We start from the raw sequence: 21,361 nt of genomic DNA on the forward strand, positions 1-21,361 counted from the left end.
TGATTCCCCGGGACACTGCAACCGTCCTAAGTCCATGCCAGTTGCCAAGGTGTGAATTTTGATCATGTGACCACGGGGAGGCCACTGTGGTCATGTCACAAGGGGTCGTAAGTCATTTTTTCAACGCCGTTGTAACTCTGACCGGTCACTAAACGAATGGTTGTAAGTCAGGGACGGCTTGTTAGTCATTGCACCCCCACATGGGGGACGGTGGGGCGCAGGGCGGTCCAAAGCCCTGCCTAGCTGTATCTCACACCGGCCACACCCGCAGCCTCGGCTCGCTCCGGGCAGGCCCCGCGAGGGTGGCCACCTGCGCTACCTGGCGAGCGGGGCAGCGGGACCGAGGCGACCTCCAGCAGCCCCAGGTGAGGCGCTCTCGTCAGCCTCGCCCGGGCGGGAGGGCGGAGGATCACCTGGCGGGCGCCCGGTTGGGCAACGACGCTGGGGAAGCCACCTGGGCTCACCTGCGACTCTCCGCCCCCCCTGGCCCCGCCTCCCGCCGCGGATAGGCTGCCGCTAATTTGGGCGGGCCTCCTTGGGGGATAGGTTCCTCCCGACGGCCCCGCCTTTCGCACCGCTCCCCGCCCTCGGAGAGCGCTGATTGGCGAGCCTTAAAAGCGTCCATTGCGAGCCGCCGCGCGCCCTGTCCGACTCGGTCTGCGCCTGGCGGTTGGAGGAGGCGGCTGTTTGTCTCGCCGCCTCGCGCGTCTGCTTGTGCGTCGGGCCATTGACGGGCGTCGGGCGTGGGCGGCGAGAGCGGCCGGCGGCGATTGGCCGAGCGCGCCGAGGGGGGGGGGCGTGGCGCGACGACGCCCGCCCGCCGCCTGTCCGGGGAAGGAGCCAAACCAAGATGGCGGCGCCTGAGGCGGCAGGACCCGCGCTGAGGACCGCCGGCTGAAGCTGCGCCCGAGCCAGAGCATGTCGGGGCCGGACGAGCGGGAGCCCGGCAGCGGGGTGGCGGCCGCGGCGGCCGCGGGGCCGCTGGTGCTGGGGGACGCGGCGGCCGCGGCGGGCCCGGGCCCTGAGGAGCCAGGGGCCCCTCTCGGGGTCGGCGGGGCGGGCGCGGGGGGCGGCGGCGGCGGCCGGCAGGGCCAGCCGGAGCCCGGCGGCGACCGCGACTCCGACGCGCCGCCCAAGAAGCGGCTGAAGCTGCCCGGCGGGGCCGAGGGCGGCGGCGGCGGCGGCGGCGGCGGCGGCGGGGTGAAGCTGGAGGAGCGGCTCTACTCGGTGCTGTGCTGCACGGTGTGCCTCGACCTGCCCAAGGCCTCCGTCTACCAGGTGCGCCCCCCTTCCCTCCCTGGAGGGTGCAGGGAGGGGGTCTTCCCGCTGCAGATTTGGAGGGGGGGGCGACCCAGCCGAGGGAAGGGGGGGCGAGCTCCTCAGTCCCCCCCCCCAAAAAAAAACCAGGGCTGGAAGGGCCTTTTTCCAGAGGGGTGACCCTGACCCATCCCCCCCCATGGCTGGAGGTGGGAGTGGTGGGCAGGTAAGCCTTTGGGGGAGGGGGCTCTGTAGCCCCACCTGAATTGAGGATACCCGGAAAAGGTGCTTTGCTGTAGAGCAGGGGTCTCCAAACTTGGCCCCTTTTAAGATGGGTGGACTGCAATTCCCAGAATTCCCCAGCCAGCACAGCTGGCTGGGGAATTCTGGGAGTTGCAGTCCACCCATCTTAAAAGGGGCCAAGTTTGAAGACCCCCTGCTCTAGGAAATTGCACCCTGTAAGGTTGCCCCTCTTCCAAGTGCCCCCTAGATGGCTGTTTTTAGAAATAATAGCGCCATGGCACCAACAAATCTCCCTCTTATCTTTTCCTGGGGGTGGGAGGTTGCGGTAACCTGTATGAGGAAGGTAAGTAATGGTGTGGCGTGCTGGCTTTTTGAACTGGAAAGCCAGGAAGAGGAGGATAGGGATGCCTTTTGAGGGGGGGAGGGGGTGTTTGCAGTATCACCTGATAAAGGTAAGTAAAGAATGGTGTGGTGTGCCGGCTGTTTGAACAGGAAAGCAAGGAAGATGAGGACGGGGTTGCTGGCAGTTTAGGATGGAGATGTGTTAAAGGCTTCCTATTCGCCTTGGGTGACTCACTTGTATTTTTTTTACAGGGGTTGTGTATATAATGTACTGTCCTTTGCCTAAAGGTAGAAAACAAATTTTCTAGGTTGTCCCTTGCCCCTCCCACCTCCTGCTGGCCTTCCCCTTTCATCTGCTCATCAGCTGTGGTTTTCCTTATCATAACATCTCCCTGTTGGATCTTCTAGTCTGCAGATTTAGTTTTTGTAACACAGCCCTGTAAAGTTTTTCAATTGAGCCTTAATTTGAGATACAGTGGTCTGGGGAAAGAAATGGTACTGAGGGTTCCCCCCCTCTCCTGTTGATATTTAAAATTTAAAATCCCAGGAAGAAGGCTTTCCATAATAAATGAGAATAAGCTACTGCATGAGCTGATCTTTTGTCGTGGGGTTTATACATGTTATTTATTGCTTTGTCATACAAATTGGGTTCAAAACCATTCTTTATAATTGGATAGCAGATTTTTAGACCACCTGGTGTATTTAATGTTCTTAGCAGTCATTGGTGCGGTATCTTTTCTGCTTTTTCTTTTTTAGATTTATAATTGTCCATGAGAGCATTTTGTATATTAATGTTTCTGCATAAAGATGTATATTGTAACCGGGCACCTTAGGTATTACAGGAAAGTGTTGGAGACTGAGGGAGGGAGGTACAGGAAAGAAAAAAAAGGAACTTATGTAGCCAGTACCTTGATTGGGTTCACAAAAATTACTTGTTGTTGGCATGCTTTTGTTGCACAGATATGCTTCTCTCCCCAGCAAGGTGCTCGTAATAATGCTTTGCTCTTAATTTTTTAATAACTACCTGTGGGTGTTCAGATAAAACTGGACTGGAACGCAGAAGAGTTTGAACCTTTCCCTCCCACTCCAATGTATTTCTTTAACAAAATGTAAATGTTAAGACTTTGGGCTGTGGTACTGAAGTAAGTACGATGGAGAAGTTACAGTTGTTTTCTAGTGTGAAATGAAGAGAGGTCACAAAAGAAGTACAGACATCTTTTAACATTGATAATCCATGACTGATACAAGCATACAAGCATTTTTAGAATTAATAGTAAATTAATAGTAAATCTCTTTCTAAAAAGAACCCCCCCCCCCGTTTTAGATTTCCCAGGCTATTGGATGAATCAAGATGGTGGCATCAGGTGGATAGTTGCTTTTATTTATTTATTTATTTATATGCCGCCCAATCCCAAAGGACTCAGGGCGGCGTACAAAATTAAAACAATCATCGAGAATAAGACAATAAAATAATTCAATCATACCGCAAGTCCGATCATGTCCTGCCCCCCCCCTCCCCGGACATCAGCCCCAGGCCTGCTGGAACAGGAGAGTTTTAACGGCTTTCTTAAAGGCCGGCAGGGTGGGAGTTGTTTGAACCTCGGGGGGGGGGGGGAAGTTGATTCCACCAGGTCGGAGCCACCACAGAATAGGCCCTTCCCCAAGGGCCCGCCAGCCGACATTGTCTGGCTGACGGGACCTGAAGGAGGCCCAATCTATGGGACCTCACTGGTCTCTGGGAACTGTGCGGCAGAATGCGGTCCTGTAAGTAACCTGGCCCTATGCCATGAAGGGCTTTGTCTCTGTTCTGGCACGAAAGAGTTCTGCAAGGTAGCGTAGCGTCTGTCAAGCTGCGTCCCCTTCTTCCAGATTATTCTTTTGGGCACTTTTTTTTTTTTTTTGCTTGAGTGATGCACTAATTCCTTGTGTGTCCAACTACACTTGGCCAATAAAGAAGTTGTATTTCTCTTTCCAGTTTGTGTGATCATTTTAGGTCAAAAAAGCAAAAAAAAAAAAAAAAAAAAGGGCTCTTTGGGCAAGGCAGCCAAGCCAACAAGCCAACAGTTAAATGGACTTTTGTCCAGTTATGCTTTAATGATTCCTTTCCTGGGAGAGGGAAGAATGGCCATCTGTTTTCTCTTCTTCCTCCGTTCCAGCTTTAAATGTTTGTTCACATTTAATTGGTACGGAGCAGGGACTGAATTCAACCCCATTGCGTGACTCAGTACTAATGGCCTACAGTCTGGCCATTATTTGTAGTAATAAAACCTCTGCACTTGGAATTTGGTGATGGGTGCCCTCTTGTCTAAGACCACATATAGTAGCAGAATTCTAAAGGAGGGCTCTCCAAATGTGGCAACATTAAGACTTGTGGACTTCAACTCCCAAAATTGGCTGGGGAATTCTGGGAGTTGAAGTCCACAAGTCTTAAAATCGCCATGTTTGGAGACCCCTGCTCAAAGTGATTGACTTAACAGGTCTATATCAGAGCTTCATGGATGTGCACACTTCTACCTCTGCTAATTCCACATTCAAGGTCTTGTCCCCATAGAAGTCAACCAGGATTGGACTGCCAAAGAACAGCTCCTGCTTGCCCTTTTCTTTTTCCTTCCCTAGATAGGAGGAGCCTAACAAACCCAGTTAGTGTGACCAGTATGGAGATGTGGCCTATTTGTGGCATTGAGGCTTGTAGTTTTCACTTGTATGTTTTTTTTTCCCCTGGGGATTCCAATCATTCTGTTGATTAAAAATGCTTTGAGCTATTTTGGGAAAACATTGTATGTCTCCACTATAGTGGGAGAGATGGCTGGAGGCAGGGCCAGGCTCTTTTTTGGAGAAGGAGGTGAGGCTGTTTTCCTACTACTGGCCCCCAGTTTCCAACCCACAGAACAGGTGAGCAGGTCCTTGGAGAGCCCTGGACTTCTTTGCCCCCCTTTGCTTCAGAGAAGAGCAACTAAGATGATCCAAGGCCTGGAGGCTAAAACATACGAAGAACGGCTGCAGGATTTGGGTTTGGCTAGTTTAAAGAAAAGAAATAGGGGAGACATGATAGCAGTGTTCCAGTATCTGAGGGGCTGCCACAAAGAAGAGAAGGGGGTCACATTATCCTTCAAAGCACCAGAGGGAAGGACGAGAAACAATGGTTGGAAACTGATCAAGGAGAGAAGCAACCTGGAATTGAGGACAAGCTTCCTGACAGTGAGGACAATCAACCAGTGAAACAGCTTTGCCTTCAGAAATTCTGGGCGCTCCATCAGTGGAGATTTTTAAGAAGAGGCTAAGCCAGGGCTAGGCAACCTGGGCTCTTTTATGACTGGTGGACTTCCACTCCCAGAATTCCTGAGCCAGCCATGCTGAGGGGAAAGGGAGAGGTTTCCAAGCTGAGCCATGCTGGCTCAGGAATTCTGGGAGTTGAAGTCCACAAGTCATCAAGGGGGCTATGGTTCCTCCATGCTGGCTGAGGAATTCTGGGAGTTGAAGTCCATGAGTCACAAAAGAGCCAAGGTTGCCTTGTTGTTGTTGTTAATTGTGAAGTTGTGTCTGACCCATCGCGACCCCATGGACAATGTTCCTCCAGGTCTTCCTGTCCTCTACCATCTTCTGGAGTCCATTTAAGTTCACACCTACTGCTTCAGGGACTCCATCCAGCCATCTCATTCTCTGTCGTCCCCTTCTTCTCTTGCCTCCATCTTTCCCAGCATTAGGCCCTTCTCCAGTGAGTCCTTCCTTCTCATTAGGTGGCCAAAATATTTGAGTTTCAACTTCAGGATCTGGCCTTCTCAAGAGCAGTCAGGGTTGATCTCTTCTAGGACTGACCTGTTTGAACGCCTTGAAGTCCAAGGGACTCGCAGGAGTCTTCTCCAGCACCAGAGTTCAAAGGCCTCCATTCTTTGAAGCTCAGCCTTTCTTATGGTCAAGGTTGCCTATCCCTGTCCTAAGTCCTCCTGTTCTAAGCGGTGAGCCTCCTAGACCAGGGTGGGCAACCTGGGCTCTTTTATGACTGGTGGACTTCAACTCCCAGAATTCCTGAGCCAGCCACGCTGAGGGGGAAGGGAGAGGATTCCAAGCTGAGCCACGCTGGCTCAGGAATTCTGGGAGTTGAAGTCCACAAGTCATAAAGGAGCCAAGGTTGACTACCCCTGGGCTAGGTTCTCCTGCTGGAGCAGGGGGCTGGACTAGAAGACCTCCAAGGTCCCTTCTAGTCATATTCTATTCTATGATGATTGTGAATGGGTGGACAGACCCGGCTTGGCATGGAGTGGGGAATTTACCCCTCAAAAGGGTCTTCCTGGCTCTCCCCTCAGCTGAAAAGTCAACTAGCCGGTAGCTGTAATATGGCATCCTGCTGGCCTTAAGACAACGAGGTGTGATAATGGTAAAGTTGAATTCCAGGGGTCAGATGGCAATGCTAGTCCTGTGGCATTCCCCCTGCTACAGGACACTTTCTCTGCCTGAGTTCCTCGGCACGATCCAGGGGTTGGCGCTGGAATTTCTGAGGCTGATGGTTCTCCAGAACCCGGGCTTGCCTCATACAACTCTGGATCTGCCCTAGGACATCCAGTGTCTTGTGCCTATTTGGAGGCCTTACACTCGTTTTTGTTTCCTCGTGATCTTTAGCAATTGATAACGTCTTGTCGTGCTCCGATGATGACTGCTTATAGGGCAGGAGTCTCCGAACTCGGCCACTTTAAGACTCGAGGACTTCAGCTCCCAGAATTCCCCAGTCTTAAAGTGGTCACGTTTGGAGGCCCCTGTCGTAGAGTTCCCTGGTGCCCAAAAAGCTCCACGGGGAGGAAGGGCCCATTTGATTGAGCTGCCCTTGGCACTGAATAGAACTCTATGGTTGACGGGGTGCATGCAGAGTTCTCAGAAGGGATGGCAGGCAACGGACAGGATCCTGTGCAGCATCCGCTTCGGACTGCATCTCTGCTCTTCCTGATTGGTGAAGGCCTCGGTGTGTGTGTGTGTGTGTGTGTGTGTGTGTGTGAGAGAGAGAGAGAGGGGGGGGGGAAATGGATCCAAGCAGTGGAAATATGTCCTTTAGAACAGGACTCTTCAAACTTGGCCCCTTTAAGACTTGTGGACTTCAACTCCCAGAATTCCCCAGCCAGTTGAAGTCCACAAGTCTTAAAGGGGCCAAGTTTGAAGAGCCCTGCTTTAGAAGGCGCGTGAACCCCCTTCTTTGAAAGTAGGGGCTCTTTTCTCAAGAGGCCACTGCTTAACCCAGATGTACTGGACAATTGTTGTCTCTAACCTTCCCTTTTGGTTATGGAGAAAGTAGTTAGCCTGCAATTGCAGACAGCCCTGGAGGAAGCAGGAGATGGAATTGATGGCGCAGACCAGGATATTTAGCAGGCTCCCTCCCCTCAGAGATTGTTACCTCCAGCGGTCCTGCAAATATGCCTTTTCAGTCTGAAATGGTATAGGGCAGTGGTTCTCAACCTTTTTAATACCGTGACCCCCAACCGGTCGTAAGTCGAGGACTACTCAACTGGTGCAGCACCGTTTGCAGAATGGGACTTTTGGCGGGCTCAGCAGGGCAGAGACAGCCTGGACAATTCCTATTGGCTTTTGAAAGCCAATAGAATTAGACTCTATTCAAGAGAGTCTATTCTATTGGCTTTCCAAAGCCAATAGAATAAAAGGGAGTAGCACAGCTAAGGAAAAGGGGGAAAAATGGCAGACTGTGTTGTTTGGCAACCCCCGTGAAATGGTCGTTCGACCCCAAATGGGGTCCCGACCCACAGGTTGAGAACCACTGGTATAGGGTTTCCTGCCTGAGCAGGGGGTTGGACTAGATGACCTCCAAGGTCCCTTCCAACTTTATTATTATTATTACTGTCCTGCTGCAAAAGCATGCCCCTGATACATAATTCACCCCTTCCTTTCTGGCTTTCGGGAAGCTGGTGAAAATCTCCTTATTCCACCAAGCCAAGAGTTGTGAGTTTGGACTTCCTTCTATTATTGTTAACGTTATTATTCAAGACTTCTGATTCCACAGGAGTAATTCCAATTGCTGTTTTTAACCGATTGTATGGTTTTACTCTCAAATGTACCAGGGAATTGTACGCTACTTGGAGTCGCAGACTGGAGCCTCTTATTTGTCCAATACATAAATAATTGCTCTAATTTTTTAAAGCACGTGCTTTTTTCCCTCATTGGAACTCGGAAGTGATTTTTTGCAGAATTTTAATAAAAGTAGTTGATCTTGGTTTCAGATCTGTAGAACTGAGGAAGTGAGCGTGATGTTCTCTTTAATGCTTTAGGAATAGAAAGTTGAACAGAAGGGCTGGTATAAATTGAGCCATTGTTCGACTTGCTGTTTTTGCTACTCAAGAAATAGGATCAGTATGATCAGGAAATCCCTTGATGGAAAAGTTTTTGTTCTGGCTGTTGGTCACATGTAGATAATTCTAAAGAAGATGGACCTCTAGCACAACAGGATGTAAGGTGACTTCTGCTTTATCTGTGGCTACAAGAATTGAGGCCTTTGAACTCTGGTGCTGGAGAAGACTCCTGCGAGTCCCTTGGACTGCAAGGCGTTCAAACCGGTCAGTCCTAGAAGAGATCAACCCTGACTGCTCTTTAGAAGGCCAGATCCTGAAGTTGAAACTCAAATACTTTGGCCACCTAATGAGAAGGAAGGACTCACTGGAGAAGGGCCTAATGCTGGGAAAGATTGAGGGCAATAGAAGAAGGGGACGACAGAGAATGAGATGGCTGGATGGAGTCCCTGAAGCAGGAGGCGTGAGCTTCAATGGACTCCAGAAGATGGTAGAGGACAGGAAGGCCTGGAGGAATGTGGTCCATGGGGTCGCGATGGGTCGGACACGACTTTGCAACTAACAACAACAACAATTTTTCTCAAAGCTACAAAAAGGCCCAGTGCGTTTTTCTTATTATTAAGAAAGATGGCTGCCCCTTTGGAAATAATTGTTAAATAAAAATGGAAAAGAGCCTGTATTCTGTATCCAGGCGGAAAAGTTTGTCTGGGTCCTTCTTAACAACTTGCGATATTTCCTTATTTCTGAAAACATCCTGGGGAGAAAGTAGCAGAAACCTGATCTCTTCCTCTCTTTGTGTAGTATTAAAATACTAGGGCTTGATAAAGCTGGCTCAGGAATTCTGGGAGTTGAAGTCCACGAGTCATAAGAGAGCCAAGGTTGCCTACCCCTGGTCTAGTTTTATGAATTAATCATTCTTAATCTGAAATTTCAGGGATCTAGAAAACATGATGCACAACTTTCTTGAAACAAGTTGATTCTGGAATCCTTCTGGAAAATGTCTGATCAAAAGTACAGCTATGCTCTGGCTCCTAATAGCCCTCTATAAGCAGTGACAACCAATTAATTTGGTGAATCTGGATGTGTAACAGAATAACAAGAGTTGGAAGGGACCTTGAGGGTCTCAACCCCCTGCCCAAGGCAGAAAACCCAATACCATTTCAGACAAATGGTTGCCTAATCTCTTCTTAAAAGCCTCCAGCCATGGAACACCCACAAGTTCTGTTCCACTGGTTAATTGTTCTAACTGTCAGGAAATTCCTCCTTAGTTCTAGGTTGCTTCTCTCCCTGGTAAGTTTCTGTTCATTGTTTCTTGTCCTGTCTTCAGGTGCTTGTAGTGCCAGTCTTTCTTTTAGCAACCATTTCATTAATTGGATAAACTCCCCTGAAGTGTTAGCTGGGTGAACGAATATTTTATACAACAAGAAGCTGGCAACGATTATACTGAGCAATGTTTTTGAGGTTTGGAAATCTCCCACAAGGAATTTATATACTTATTTTTTTCCAGGGGGTTTCAACATCTGTTAGCAATAATGACCAGGCATCCCTTGTATCTTGGGTTGTTTGAAAGTCGCAAAGGAAAGCAGGGTGATAATTAAGTAAAGAGGGAGTTCTCTTACTGAGCTGGCAACTATCAGAGTTGGATCCTGTCCGGGACACAGCGACCGTCATAAGTACAGTTGTGTGACCTTGGGGATGCTGCAACGGTCATAAGTGTGAAAATAGCCGTTCATCACTTTTATCAGTGCCATTGTAATGGTCATTAAATGGACTGTTGTAAGTCGAGGACTACCTGTAATATAAAGAGATGAATGGCAGTCTGGCTAGCAGTCTTGAATGCGCTGAATGTTCAGGAAAGGCCATCCTTTCTAAAGAGCTTGGACTCCTAAACACACCCTTGTTGTAGCAGATGGAAAGTGAGATGGTGATCAAGATGTTCCACTCGGAAGATGAAAATCTTTCCGGAGGGGCAAATCTCTTCCATGACACCACCAAGAAACATGTGTGGAAGTCATCAGCTGCAGTTGACTTTAACTTTAACAGAAGGATCACGTGAAGTGTTAATGCCACTTTACAAGACCTTGGTAAGGCCACACTTGGAAAACGGCGTCCAGTTTTGGTCACCATGATGTAAAAAAGATGTTGAGACTCTGGAAAGAGTGCAGAGAAGAGCAACAAAGATGATCAGGGGACTGGAGGCTAAAACATATAAGGAACGGTTGCTGGAATTGGGTAGGTCTAGTTTAATGAAGAGAAGTACGAGGGGGGACATGATAGCAGCCAGCCCTGGCTGAGGAATTCTGGGGGTTGAAGTCCACAAGTCATGAAAGGGCCAAGTTTGAAGACCCCTGAGTTAGTGGCTAAAAGCTTAAAGCAGCCCTGGCTGGCTGAGGAATTCTGGGCGTTGAAGTCCACAAGTCTTAAAGGTGCCAAGTTTGAAGACCCCTGGCTTTAAAGCAATAAATTATTGGAGGTTTTTAAGAAGAAATTGGATAACCCTGGGCTTGAAATGGCATAGAGTTTCCTGCTTCAGCAGGGGGCTTGGACTAGAAGCCTCTAAAAAGTCTCTTCCAACTCCGCTCTTCTTTCCTGTTCTTTTGTGTCCAAGATTTTAACTGGCAGTGCTGCGGCAGCCAACGGCCACTTCCTGGCTTTATCGCTAAATATAATGGTTCTGCTTTTCTGTACAATCAAGGGTGTGAAGCTCTGCTTGCTATTTGGAGTGGGAACAAACCAGGAAAGCTGGCCTCTCGTTTCTCAAAGTGAGCCTCCCTCTCTCTCCCAGGAGAACTTTCAAAGGGTTGGGCATGTCTGCTAGACGCCATGGGTCAGACCCCTTTCCAGGCCACAGGCCTGCCTTGGTTTCTTACACATTGCAGGAAGAGTCAGTTCCGCAGGAATTTGGACCTTCTAGTTGCTATTTCTCCTCCGGAAGCGCACGATGCAGCACAGCAGCGGCAAAGGAAGGGCGCGGTTTGTCTAGTTACGTGTGAATGGATCAAACGTGCCATTCTATGCCTGGGAGAGAGATTTCTGCATTATGGTTAGCTTCAATTGGTCAGCAGGCGGCTCAGCTCTTCCCAACCTGCTGCCCTTTTAGATCCGTGAAGACTACAGTACCCAGAATTCCTGGCTACTCTTGATTGACACCTCGGAGCAAAGTAAGGCAACTTTTTCCAGGCTAGGGCTGCAGCTTTTGTCGGTAGAGTGGCCTTAGACCAGGGGTCTTCCAACTTGGCCCTTGGATGACTGGTGGACTTCAACTCCCAGAATTCCTGGCTGGCTCAGACATTCTGAAAGTTGAAGTCCACGGGGCATCAAGGGGTCATAGTTCAGGATGGCAGCGTGACACTACGCTGATTGATGTTGGACCTTTTTAATTGCTCTACATCTTTTTCTGTTTATGACAACATTTATGAATTCACTAAAATGAAAATGAGGGACTCTTGTTATTTCCCACCCCCCCCCCTTAAGAAAATGTCCCCTTTATTCCTACTCTTTTCTGTTTTTAACCAATTAGTTAGTTGTAACCGTTCTGCTGTGTCCAACTCTGCTACCTTCAAGCAGAGCTTCTTTCAGTTGTTGCATGTTTATCTTTGTATCAGCTGTGATGGTATCAAGGCAGCGTGTTCTTGGCCTGCCCCTTCTTCTTGTTCCACTATCCCAGTGGGCGCTTTGGAGAATAGCTTGGCTCCCTCTTCTCTGGGGCAGCCCCTGAGATATTGGAAGGCTGCTATCATGTCCCCCCCCCCGTCCTTCTCTTCATTAAACTAGACATGCCCAATTCCAGCAACCGTTCCTTATATGTTTTAGCCTCCAGTCCCCTAATCATCTCTGTTGCTCTTCTCTGCGCTCTTTCCAAGGTCTCAACATCTTTTTTACATTGTAGTGACCAAAATTGGATGCAGTATTCCAGGTGTGGCCTTACTAAGGTCTTGCAAAGTAGTATTAACCTTTCACGTGATCTGGATTCTATCCCTCTGTTAATGCAGCCCAGCACTGTGTTGGCCTTTTTGGCAGCTGCAGCACACGGCTGGCTCCTATTTAGGTGATTGTCCACTAGGACTCCGAGGTCCCTCTCACAGTTACTACTGTTGAGCAAGGTACCCCCTATACTATACCTGTGCATTTGGTTTTTCTTGCCTAAATGACTATGGACATTTTTTTCTGCCTATCTGCAGCCAGCTCAGTTCGTGTCAGGGTAATATGTAAAGTTGGAGGGTTTCCCCCCCCCCCAATGCTCATGACTTTGTATTTACTTAACCAGCAGGATACAAGAGATTTAGGCTGCCCTTGAAAAGCTGAACCAGAGCAGCCTTGGTTGATACTTAAATCGAAGACCGGCAGAGCTATTGGCTAGACTGGGAAGTTGGAGAAACACTGCATGAGTAAACTACTTCAGTATTGTCCACCAGAATACTATTTGGATGAAGTCAGGGGCTGGACTTGATTCAAAAGATTAGAGATAAGTCCTTGAGGGTGGATTGTTGAGACTTCCCTGGGTAATTGCTGGGTCCACATTCCAGGATTTTAATGAAATTCCACCTGTTGAGTCACAATAACAGAAAAGATTGGATGCCTTTCCTTGGCAGCAGATTCCCCTAGCTTGAAAATGCTCACTGTTTTCATAGGATGAGCACTTCAAAATAATGTTTCATCATCATCATCTGTCTTGTGCATGACCTGCAAAAAAATCTCTCTGCGTTCCTGAGTTACTGGTGAGGCTGAGAGAGGCCTTCAGAGTTGGTCTAGTGCAGGGGTAGGCAACCTTGGCTCTTTTATGACTGGTGGACTTCAACTCCCAGAATTCCTGAGCCAGCCTGGCTCAGCTTGGAAACCTCTCTCTTTCCCCTCAGCATGGCTGGCTCAGGAATTCTGGGAGTTGAAGTCCACGAGTTATAAAAGAGCCAAGGTTGCCTACCCCTGGACTCTAGCGCTGCTCTGGTGCCTGCTTTTGCCTCTCTGAGTTTACATGGGGTCTGGGTTTAAAGCAAGAGTGTTGAATGTGATTTGTGAATAATGCCTATGCAGAATTCTGAATGATTTCTCTGTTCAGGCTATTTCTTGCTGGAAGAGGCACCATCTTTTTGTAATTGTACGCAGAGATGCAATAAGGCTGTTACCCAACAAATACAGCTTTAAAATGCCAGCACCTGAGAGTCCTTTGGTGCTGTCTGAGCATGGTCGTTTACTTCATTACCCAAACTAGGTAACATCATCAGTGCTACCGTATTTCCCCGGAAATCAGGGCTGGGTCTTACATTCATTTTTGCTCCAAAAGATGTATTAGGGCTATACTAATACTACTACTACTAATAATAATAATAGCGAATTTGGCATTGACAAATTCGCTATTAGTCAATTGCAAAAGGCAGCCTTATTAGGAACCGCTTCCATCCTGTGACGATATCTGTAATACCATCAAACATCCACATCTGCCTATCCCAGGTCCTGGGTAAGGACTCGATAGGTAGACAATATGCCAAATCCAGTCTGAACATCTGGCTGACTGTGCGATGTTCAATAATAATAATAATAATAATAATAAAGTTGAAGGGGCCTTGGAGGTCATCTAGTCCAACCCCCTGCTCAGGCAGGAAACCCTGTACCATTTCAGACAAAGGCTGTCCAGTCTCTTCTTAAAAACTTCCAGTGTTGGAGCATTCACCGCTTCTGGAGGCAAGTGGTTCCACTGGTTAATTGTTCTCACTGTCAGGAAGTTTCTCCTTAGTTCCAGGTTGCTTCTCTCCCTGCTTAGTTTCCATCCGTTGCTTCTTGTCCTGCCTTCCGGTGCTTTGGAGAATAGCTTGACTCCCTCTTCTTTGGGGCAGCCCCTGAGATACTGGAAGACTGCTATCCAGCCCCCCCCCCCCCGTCCTTCTTTCCATTAAACTAGACATACCCAATTCCAGCGGCCATTCCTTATTTTCGGGAAAATACAATACTGGCTGATGATCTTAACTGGGTCTTATTTTTGGGGGGGGGCTTATATTAGGAGCATGCTGAATAATCATGCCAGGGCTTTATTTTCCAGTTAGGTCTTATTTTGAAGGAAACAGGATAGTGACTAGCACTGATGATGTTACCTATTTGGGTCATGAAACGTCTGCAAGAAAACCACCAATCTCAGGGAGCATCAAGGACCCCACAATCGGTGTTATTCTCTTTCTCCTCCTCCTCCTCCTCTTCCTCCTCCTCGCAAAGCCTACCCCCTTCAAACACTGATGATGTTACCTAGTTGGGTCATGAAACGTCTGCAGGAAAACCACCCAGCTCAGAGAGCACCAAGGACTCCTCCTCATTTCAACCCTGAGCTGCAAATATTCTCCTTTATTGGTGCCAGCCCCTGCCTGAGAATCCTGTGAAGGGCAGGGATGAATCTGCTGAAAGTATCTACCTTGCAAGCGTGCTTCTGTGCTGCCTGTTGGAGAAGGCCCCTGATGTTCTGCTTTTCCTTTTTCCCCCACAGTGTACCAATGGCCACTTGATGTGTGCTGGATGCTTCATCCACCTGCTGGCAGATGCCCGGCTGAAGGAGGAGCAGGCTACCTGTCCCAACTGCCGCTGCGAGATCAGCAAGAGCCTTTGCTGCCGAAACCTCGCGGTGGAAAAAGCCGTGAGCGAATTGCCCTCCGAGTGTGGCTTCTGCCTGAGGCAGTTCCCTCGCTCTCTCCTGGAGAGGCACCAGAAAGAAGAATGCCAGGACAGGTAAACAGCACGGCTTGCTTTTTTACTATGGTGCAAAAAAATAAAACAATTGAAGGCAAAACCATTAGGTCTGGCTTTGTCACTCTTGTTATGGTGGAATACAGCTCCCAGGATTCCCAGCCAGCCTAGGGGTGACCCTGTCTCTTGGGATTCTGGGAAAGTGGAGCTGTACACTTTTAAGGCCACCTAATGAGAAGGAAGGACTCCCTGGAGAAGAGCCTGATGCTGGGAAAGATGGAGGGCAAGAGAAGAAGGGGACGACAGAGAAGGAGGTGGCTGGATGGAGTCCCTGAAGCAGGAGGCCTGAGCTTCAATGGACTCCAGAAGATGGTAGAGGACAGGAAGGCCTGGAGGAACGTGGTCCATGGGGTCGCGATGGGTCGGACACGACTTCGCAACTAACAACAACAACAACACTTTTAAGAAAGCCTCTCACCTTGATTGCCTGGGATAGGTAGATCCTGGAGTGCTGGTGGAAGGGACAGCTGCAACCTGGGCTTGCCTGATGTGATGCTTTTGATAAAGAAAGAGATCATAGTTAAATCGGAGAGGATAAAGCATAATTAGAATAAAAATCTTCCCATATTATACTCTAATGCAGGGTTCTCCAAACTTGGCAACTTTAAGACTTGTGGACTTCAACTCCCAGAATTCCTCAGCCAGTCATTTTCAGCCAGAATTCTGAGAATTGAAGTCCACGTGTCTTAAAATTGCCCAGTTTGGAGACGCTGTTCTAATAGAACCTTACTTAATTGTATAAACAAAGGGAACAGCCTTGGGGTGATCAGACGTTTCTTGCAAGCTGCTGCTAATTTCGCTAGCGAACGTGTCAACTGTTAGTCTTGATCTCATTAGAAAAGGATTTGACAATTGTCCTGTCGCTCTCGTAACACCGTGCGAAGGATCAATGAAGAATGGTTGAAGTTGAGCTCTTTGGCTGATGGTTCTTCTTTTAAACGTGGAACGCAAGAGATTTTTAAAAGCAGTCTTATTTGATCCCGGAGGCCATCCATTGAAACTGATCACAGGTTCGGGAGAGACGAGGGAGACCGACTTCATATAACGTACGCCTGATTGAAAGGAGAAAAGGTGCCTGTAAGAATGTAGGGAATCCTGGATATAGAGGCTTTTGTGCATAAAATCAGATCCATTCTGTTCCATTCTCAGTGACAAATACTCTGGTACATTCTGTTTAAATGAATGTTTGGCTCTTATCCGTGGTAGGATTAGATCAGGGGTCTTCAAACTTGGCCCTTGTATGACTTGTGGACTTCAACTCCCAGAATTCCTCAGCCAGGCACGCGTGCCTGGCTGAGGAATTCTGGGAGTTGAAGTCCACAAGTCATACAAGGGCCAAGTTTGAAGACCCCTGGATTAGATAGTCTTGTAAGTTCTTCCTTGAGCAGATCCTCTCTCTGGCAAACAAAGGAGTCTGGTGGCTGTGCCTCTGAGCCTTAATAGTAGTAGTAGTAGTAGTAGTAGTAGTAGTAGTAGTAAAGTTGGAAGGGACCTTGGAGGTCATCTAGTCCAACCCCCTGCTCAGGCAGGAAACCTTATACCAGTGTTTCTCAACCATGACCATTTTAAGGCATGTGGACTTCAACTCCCAGAATTCCACAGCCAGCTGGAATTCTGGAAATTGAAGTCCCCATGCCTTAAAATGGTCAAGGTTGAGAACCACTGCCCTAGACCATTTCAGACCAATGGCTGTCCAGTCTCTTCTTAAAAACCTCCAGTGTTGGAGCATTCACCGCTTCTGGAGGCAGGTGGTTCCACTGGTTAATTGTTCTCACCGTCAGGAAGTTTCTCCTTAGTTCTACGTTTGCCTTGTCCCTTGCCTTGTCCCGCTCTGGCCCACTGCGGTGTCCCATCATGCGGCCCTCGCTTCCCGCTCATTCGAGCTCTGCCCCCCCCCTTTCAATCTGCAGGGTGACGCAGTGCAAGTACAAGCGGATCGGGTGCCCGTGGCAAGGCCCTTTCCACGAACTGACCGTCCACGAAGCGGAGTGCACCCACCCCACCAAGACGGGGAACGAGCTGATGGAGATTCTGGACGAAATGGACCAAACGCATAAAAGGGAAATGCAGCTCTACAACAGTATCTTCGGCCTGCTCAGCTTCGAGAAAATCGGTTACACAGGTAATTATTGGGAGCGCGGCCAGGCTCGGGACGCAAGGACCGCCGTTGGCGACTTCTCGCGCTTTTGTGTTGTTTTCTTCTGGCATTTTCGTTTTTGGGCGATGAGTCCATCTGCTGATTTAACTTATTTCTCTACCCTAACATGCAGCAACTGTGCTTCGGAAGAGGGAGGCTTTGCTGGTCAGACAGGGCTGCTAGCCCAAATGTTGATTCCTGGAGATTTCCCTCCGGTTGGCCTGAGAATCCCAAGTTTAGGGGAGGCCCGTGGTTGACTTGCACCGATTCCACTAAGGGTCTGGGAGGGAGTTGTGGAGGGGAGGGGGCGAAGGAATTGCAAATTCTGTGTGTACGATCGAGGCCTCTTGAGCAGAACCGAGCCGGTCTTAGGCGTTCTTCCTTCTGCTGATTACGCCACCGGGCTGCACTGGTGACCTGCGGAAGATGGATCTTTCCTAAATGCAGGTAAGACGTGGCAGTCAGAGACAGACGGCCGGCCGGCCGAAAAGAAAGACAAGACGATTAAAATCCACCTCGGTTCTGCTCCTTTCTCTCTTTTCTGTGTCTACTAAATAAGTGAGTTTCCTCTAGTTTGGAATTCTGCCGCTTTCCTAGGGTGTCCACGAGCTTTAGGCAAAAGCCCTTTCTTTGGGGGATGAAATATTTTAGCCTCTCTTAGCTTCGACGTGGCTCAGTCGGGTGAGTGTACTCTCGGTTGCCGTAGTAGGCATCCTGAAAGTTTTGCAGTGGCCTGTCGTTTCCTGGCATGACAAAAATGTTTCTGGTTTTCCCGACCGAGTCCACACAATCCCCAACCTCTGCATGCACTCAGGGTCAGAAATGTACGTTCGCCAGTTGGGGACGGAAAGCAATGTCGGTTTAGCCCGGTGGATCTAAATTGCCTTGGCAGGTAAGCTGGGGACTCTCCTCTGACTCTCGAAAAAGGCTCTGCAGAATTGCATGGAAAAAGCCCTTGTTAATGGCTGTGGGGTGTCTTGAGGAAAATAGATGCTGAAATCTCCTTTCCTTTCCTATGAATATTCACGTTTCCTACAGAAAGCGTCTCCTCGGATATAATCCACTCTCGGACCCAAGCAAAGCTGGAGCCTCACAACAACACCGGAGTGTGTTTCTTAGCCAAGTTAAAGGTGCTTAGCGCTTAAAAAGAAACAAAAGGGAGTCCTGGGGAACTCCGGCTGTGAAGAAAGGTGACCGGCTGTCTTGTCTGCTGAAACCCTGTTTGGTCCCAGAGCTGGAACCGGTGTGGGGAGGGGGGGGAGGCAAGCAGGACCTCCAGGCGCTGCCAGATTTGGACTCCCCGAGGACCTGGCTCTCCCGCAGAGCCCAGCAGCGGCCCAGGGGTAGTGCTGGGGGTCCGGGTGGGGCAGAGTGGGGTGCAAGGTTGAAAGTCGGAAGCCCCCCTCTGCCTGTGAGAGAAGAGAGGCCTTGGAAAGAGACGGCCTCTAGCCAGAGAGGCAGGTGGTGCTGCTTTTAACACGGAGAGAACAAAAGTGCTGATTGTGTGGCTTGAATAACTCCATCGCCTCCTTTGTCCAGGTCTCGCCGCCGTGCCCTCCTCTGGAAACACACGACGAAGCCAAACTTGCCCACAGAGGCGCCATGCCCCCGAGTTTGTGCTGGGAGAACTCCATTGGTTTGGGACACCAAAGACTTTTTTTTTAAAAAAAATTACCGGGCCAACAATCTCGAGAAAGCTCAAATCACCCAAAACACTCGGTGGACTTTTTGAGGCTTTTAAAAGAACTGACACTGGACTGGGCCTAAAAACCATTGGGGGGCAGCCGGGGGGGGGGGCAGCTTCAAAACGGAGTCTCAAAATGATTTCGGTGTACTGTTCTTTTGTCTTCCTGTATCCCACGCCAGGCTGTTCCGGCCTGTTTTTGTTTTGTTTTGTTTTAAAAAAACCTAGAAGTTGCATCTCCAGCCGCCTCGTTTGGTTCTGCATTTTGATGATGCCTGACTGTTGTGCCTTCTCACCTGTGTATTGTGAATAGTAATAAAATAAAGGTGCCCACCTCCCCTGACTTGTCTGATTGGGTTTTTATGCACGCCTTCTCTTGCTCTGGGGTCCGTAAGGGCTCCGGGGAGCCGTCTGCCGCCACTGCTCTTTGGTCTGCCAAGAAGCCTCGCACGGAGGCCGGAAGAGGCCGCTGTCCCGGAAGGCTGCGGGACGTCCCGGGGCACGGCAAGCTGCAGGCGGGCTGGTGGCAGCTGCGTAGAAGCTGCCCAGCTAGGCCGGAGCTGCAGCGGTTCTGATGCAAAAGAGTCGGACGAGGCGGGAAGACCCAAGAGGACCCCCCGAGATGTTTCTGCCCCTTTGGGGATCGGAGAAGGCAGGCCTTCCTGCGCTGGACCTCACCTGTCCCCCGACTCTCGGATTCTGGCTTCTGGCCGAGGGCGTTCTTCCGTGGCTGCAGACGGGCGGGTCCCTTCCTTGGCCGTGGTTGTGTTGGCCATCTCGTAGCTTCCCTGTTGCTTCTCTCTCTCTCCCCCACTCTTGAGCAATGATAAAACTGTGTTGTGGTTTTGGCACTGATAAAAATGTATTGATTTTATCTGCTTTTCTCCTCCCCCCCCCACCTCCTCATCCCCCCCCCCACCCAACAAGCCAAATTGCTTCTGGTCCTAGCTAGCCCTGAGTGGCTACCCTCACCCTTGTCTCCCGTCCGAGAAGGCCACGCACAGTAGATACAGGTAACTTCAGCTTTGTTTCTTCCTGCTTCCGGTTTCTCTCGTTTAATTGTGCTTTTTTTCCTTTTTTTTTGTTTTTGTTTTTTTCCTGTTTCCCTCTCTTCCCCCCCCCCAACACCCCCTCCTCCCTGGCTGTCTTACAGAGGTTCAGTTCCGTCCCTACCGGACCGACGACTTCATCACCCGCCTTTACTATGAGACGCCCCGGTTTACGGTGCTGAACCAGACGTGGGTCTTGAAGGCCCGGGTGAACGACTCGGAGCGCAACCCCAACCTGTCGTGTAAGCGCACCCTCTCTTTCCAGCTCATCCTCAAGAGCAAGGTCAGCTCCCCCCTCGAGTGCTCCTTCCTGCTGCTCAAGGGACCCTACGACGACGTGAAGATCAACCCGGTCATCTACCACTTTGTCTTCTCCAACGAGAACAACGAGACGGAGTACCTGCCGCTCCCCATCATCGACTCCGTGGAGTGTAACAAACTGCTGGCCGCCAAGAACATCAACCTGCGTCTCTTTATATTCCAGATACAGAAGTAAGCGTATATAAGCTAACCTGGGAGAGTGACCGAGAGACAGAGAGAGAGGAGAGCACGCACCCACCAAACCAGAGTTACCTCGTACAGCTGCCTCAGCCCCCTTCTAATTCCACAATTATCCGATTACTTTTTAAAAAGAGAGAGAGAGGACTTTTTTTGCATGTGTGGTAGACGACAGCCTCTACGCAGTTGCTGCCTTCTTGGACTCTTCCCCGCTTGCGCCCCCCTTCCCCGAAAAAGGCAACCGGGGGAGCTAGCTTGATGCAGGGTACTGTGGAGGCCTGAGGGGGTTTTTCTTTGGGGGATCTGCCGGTCAATAACATGGTGAAAAGGCCGCCTCCGTGTCACGGTTGTGTGTGTCATCTCCACCATGGGGGGTCCCAGGGGAAGGAGGGGTCTCCTGTCCTTCCGTCCCGGCGGGTGTCCTCCTATCCAAGTATTACGTAGCATCTGGAAACGCCGGGCAGATCGTGTTGCATCAGGAGAACAGAGGGGTGGGGAGGGCGTTCTCCAGTTAGGTAGCTTCAGGGACCTCTAGGAAGGAGGGGGGGGGGTGTTGCCAGCCAGTCTCTTACTTAGAGTGCACGCCACCAAAATGCCCAGGCTTTGCCGGGGAGAACAAGCAGCAGAGCATGTCCATGAATGTATCAGTCCAGGGGATTCTCCGTGCTGGCCTCCCCCTCGCCCTCTCCCCAGCTTTTTCACTGTGGCTGAGCTGGTGACTCTTTTCACATGAAGTCTGGTTCCTAGAAGGCCAACAAGAGAGAGAGAGACCTCAACAGTTGGTCCCATCTGGCAGGAAGCAGCACCCTCCAAGTGGCTTGAATTGCACTTCCCCAAAGTACCCAGACATCCCGACAACTGTCCTCTTACGTTAGCCCCCCCCCTCCACCAATCCCCCCAAAACCCCTTCCCCAGGCTAAGAAATGGCATCGAACCGACCCGAATCAGCGCAGTTCTTCTCGGAATGCAGGGTGATGAATTTTGTCCGGGTTTTTTGTTTTTTTGGGGGGGGGGAGCTTTCCCTGTATTTTGAACGTCCGTGTGGAAATGAGTTCAACAGGCTCTTTAGTAATTATGCAATTTTACAGTGTGATTTTATGTACGTTGAAAACAAAACAAAGTATATATAAATATATATATA

General features: G+C 49.7%; 1 protein-coding gene across 1 annotated transcript; it reads left to right on the top strand.

Annotated features, from left to right (window-relative positions):
• Window positions 1-794: 794 nt before the first annotated feature.
• Window positions 795-20,218, top strand: LOC120302169 (cysteine and histidine-rich protein 1). Its single transcript, XM_039330200.1, has 4 exons — window positions 795-1,278; window positions 14,596-14,834; window positions 16,763-16,974; window positions 19,827-20,218. Exons 1-4 carry the CDS (start codon window positions 919-921, stop codon window positions 20,216-20,218), a joined length of 1,203 nt encoding a protein of 400 aa, XP_039186134.1. The 5' UTR covers window positions 795-918.
• The last annotated feature ends 1,143 nt before the right edge of the window (window positions 20,219-21,361 follow it).

The sequence above is a fragment of the Crotalus tigris genome, unplaced genomic scaffold (genome assembly GCF_016545835.1).
Source record: "Crotalus tigris isolate CLP2741 ecotype Arizona unplaced genomic scaffold, ASM1654583v1 scf7180000024426.592134, whole genome shotgun sequence".
NCBI lineage: Eukaryota > Metazoa > Chordata > Lepidosauria > Squamata > Viperidae > Crotalus > Crotalus tigris.

What these genes read in the sequence shown, in the direction of transcription:
- LOC120302169 (XM_039330200.1), top strand. Translation starts at nt 919, where the DNA reads ATGTCGGGGCCGGACGAGCGGGAGCCCGGCAGCGGGGTGGCGGCCGCG. An exon ending in CCAAGGCCTCCGTCTACCAG is followed by an intron (nt 1,279 to 14,595) that starts GTGCGCCCCCCT and finishes TTTCCCCCACAG; the next exon opens with TGTACCAATGGCCACTTGAT. An exon ending in CGAGAAAATCGGTTACACAG is followed by an intron (nt 16,975 to 19,826) that starts GTAATTATTGGG and finishes GCTGTCTTACAG; the next exon opens with AGGTTCAGTTCCGTCCCTAC.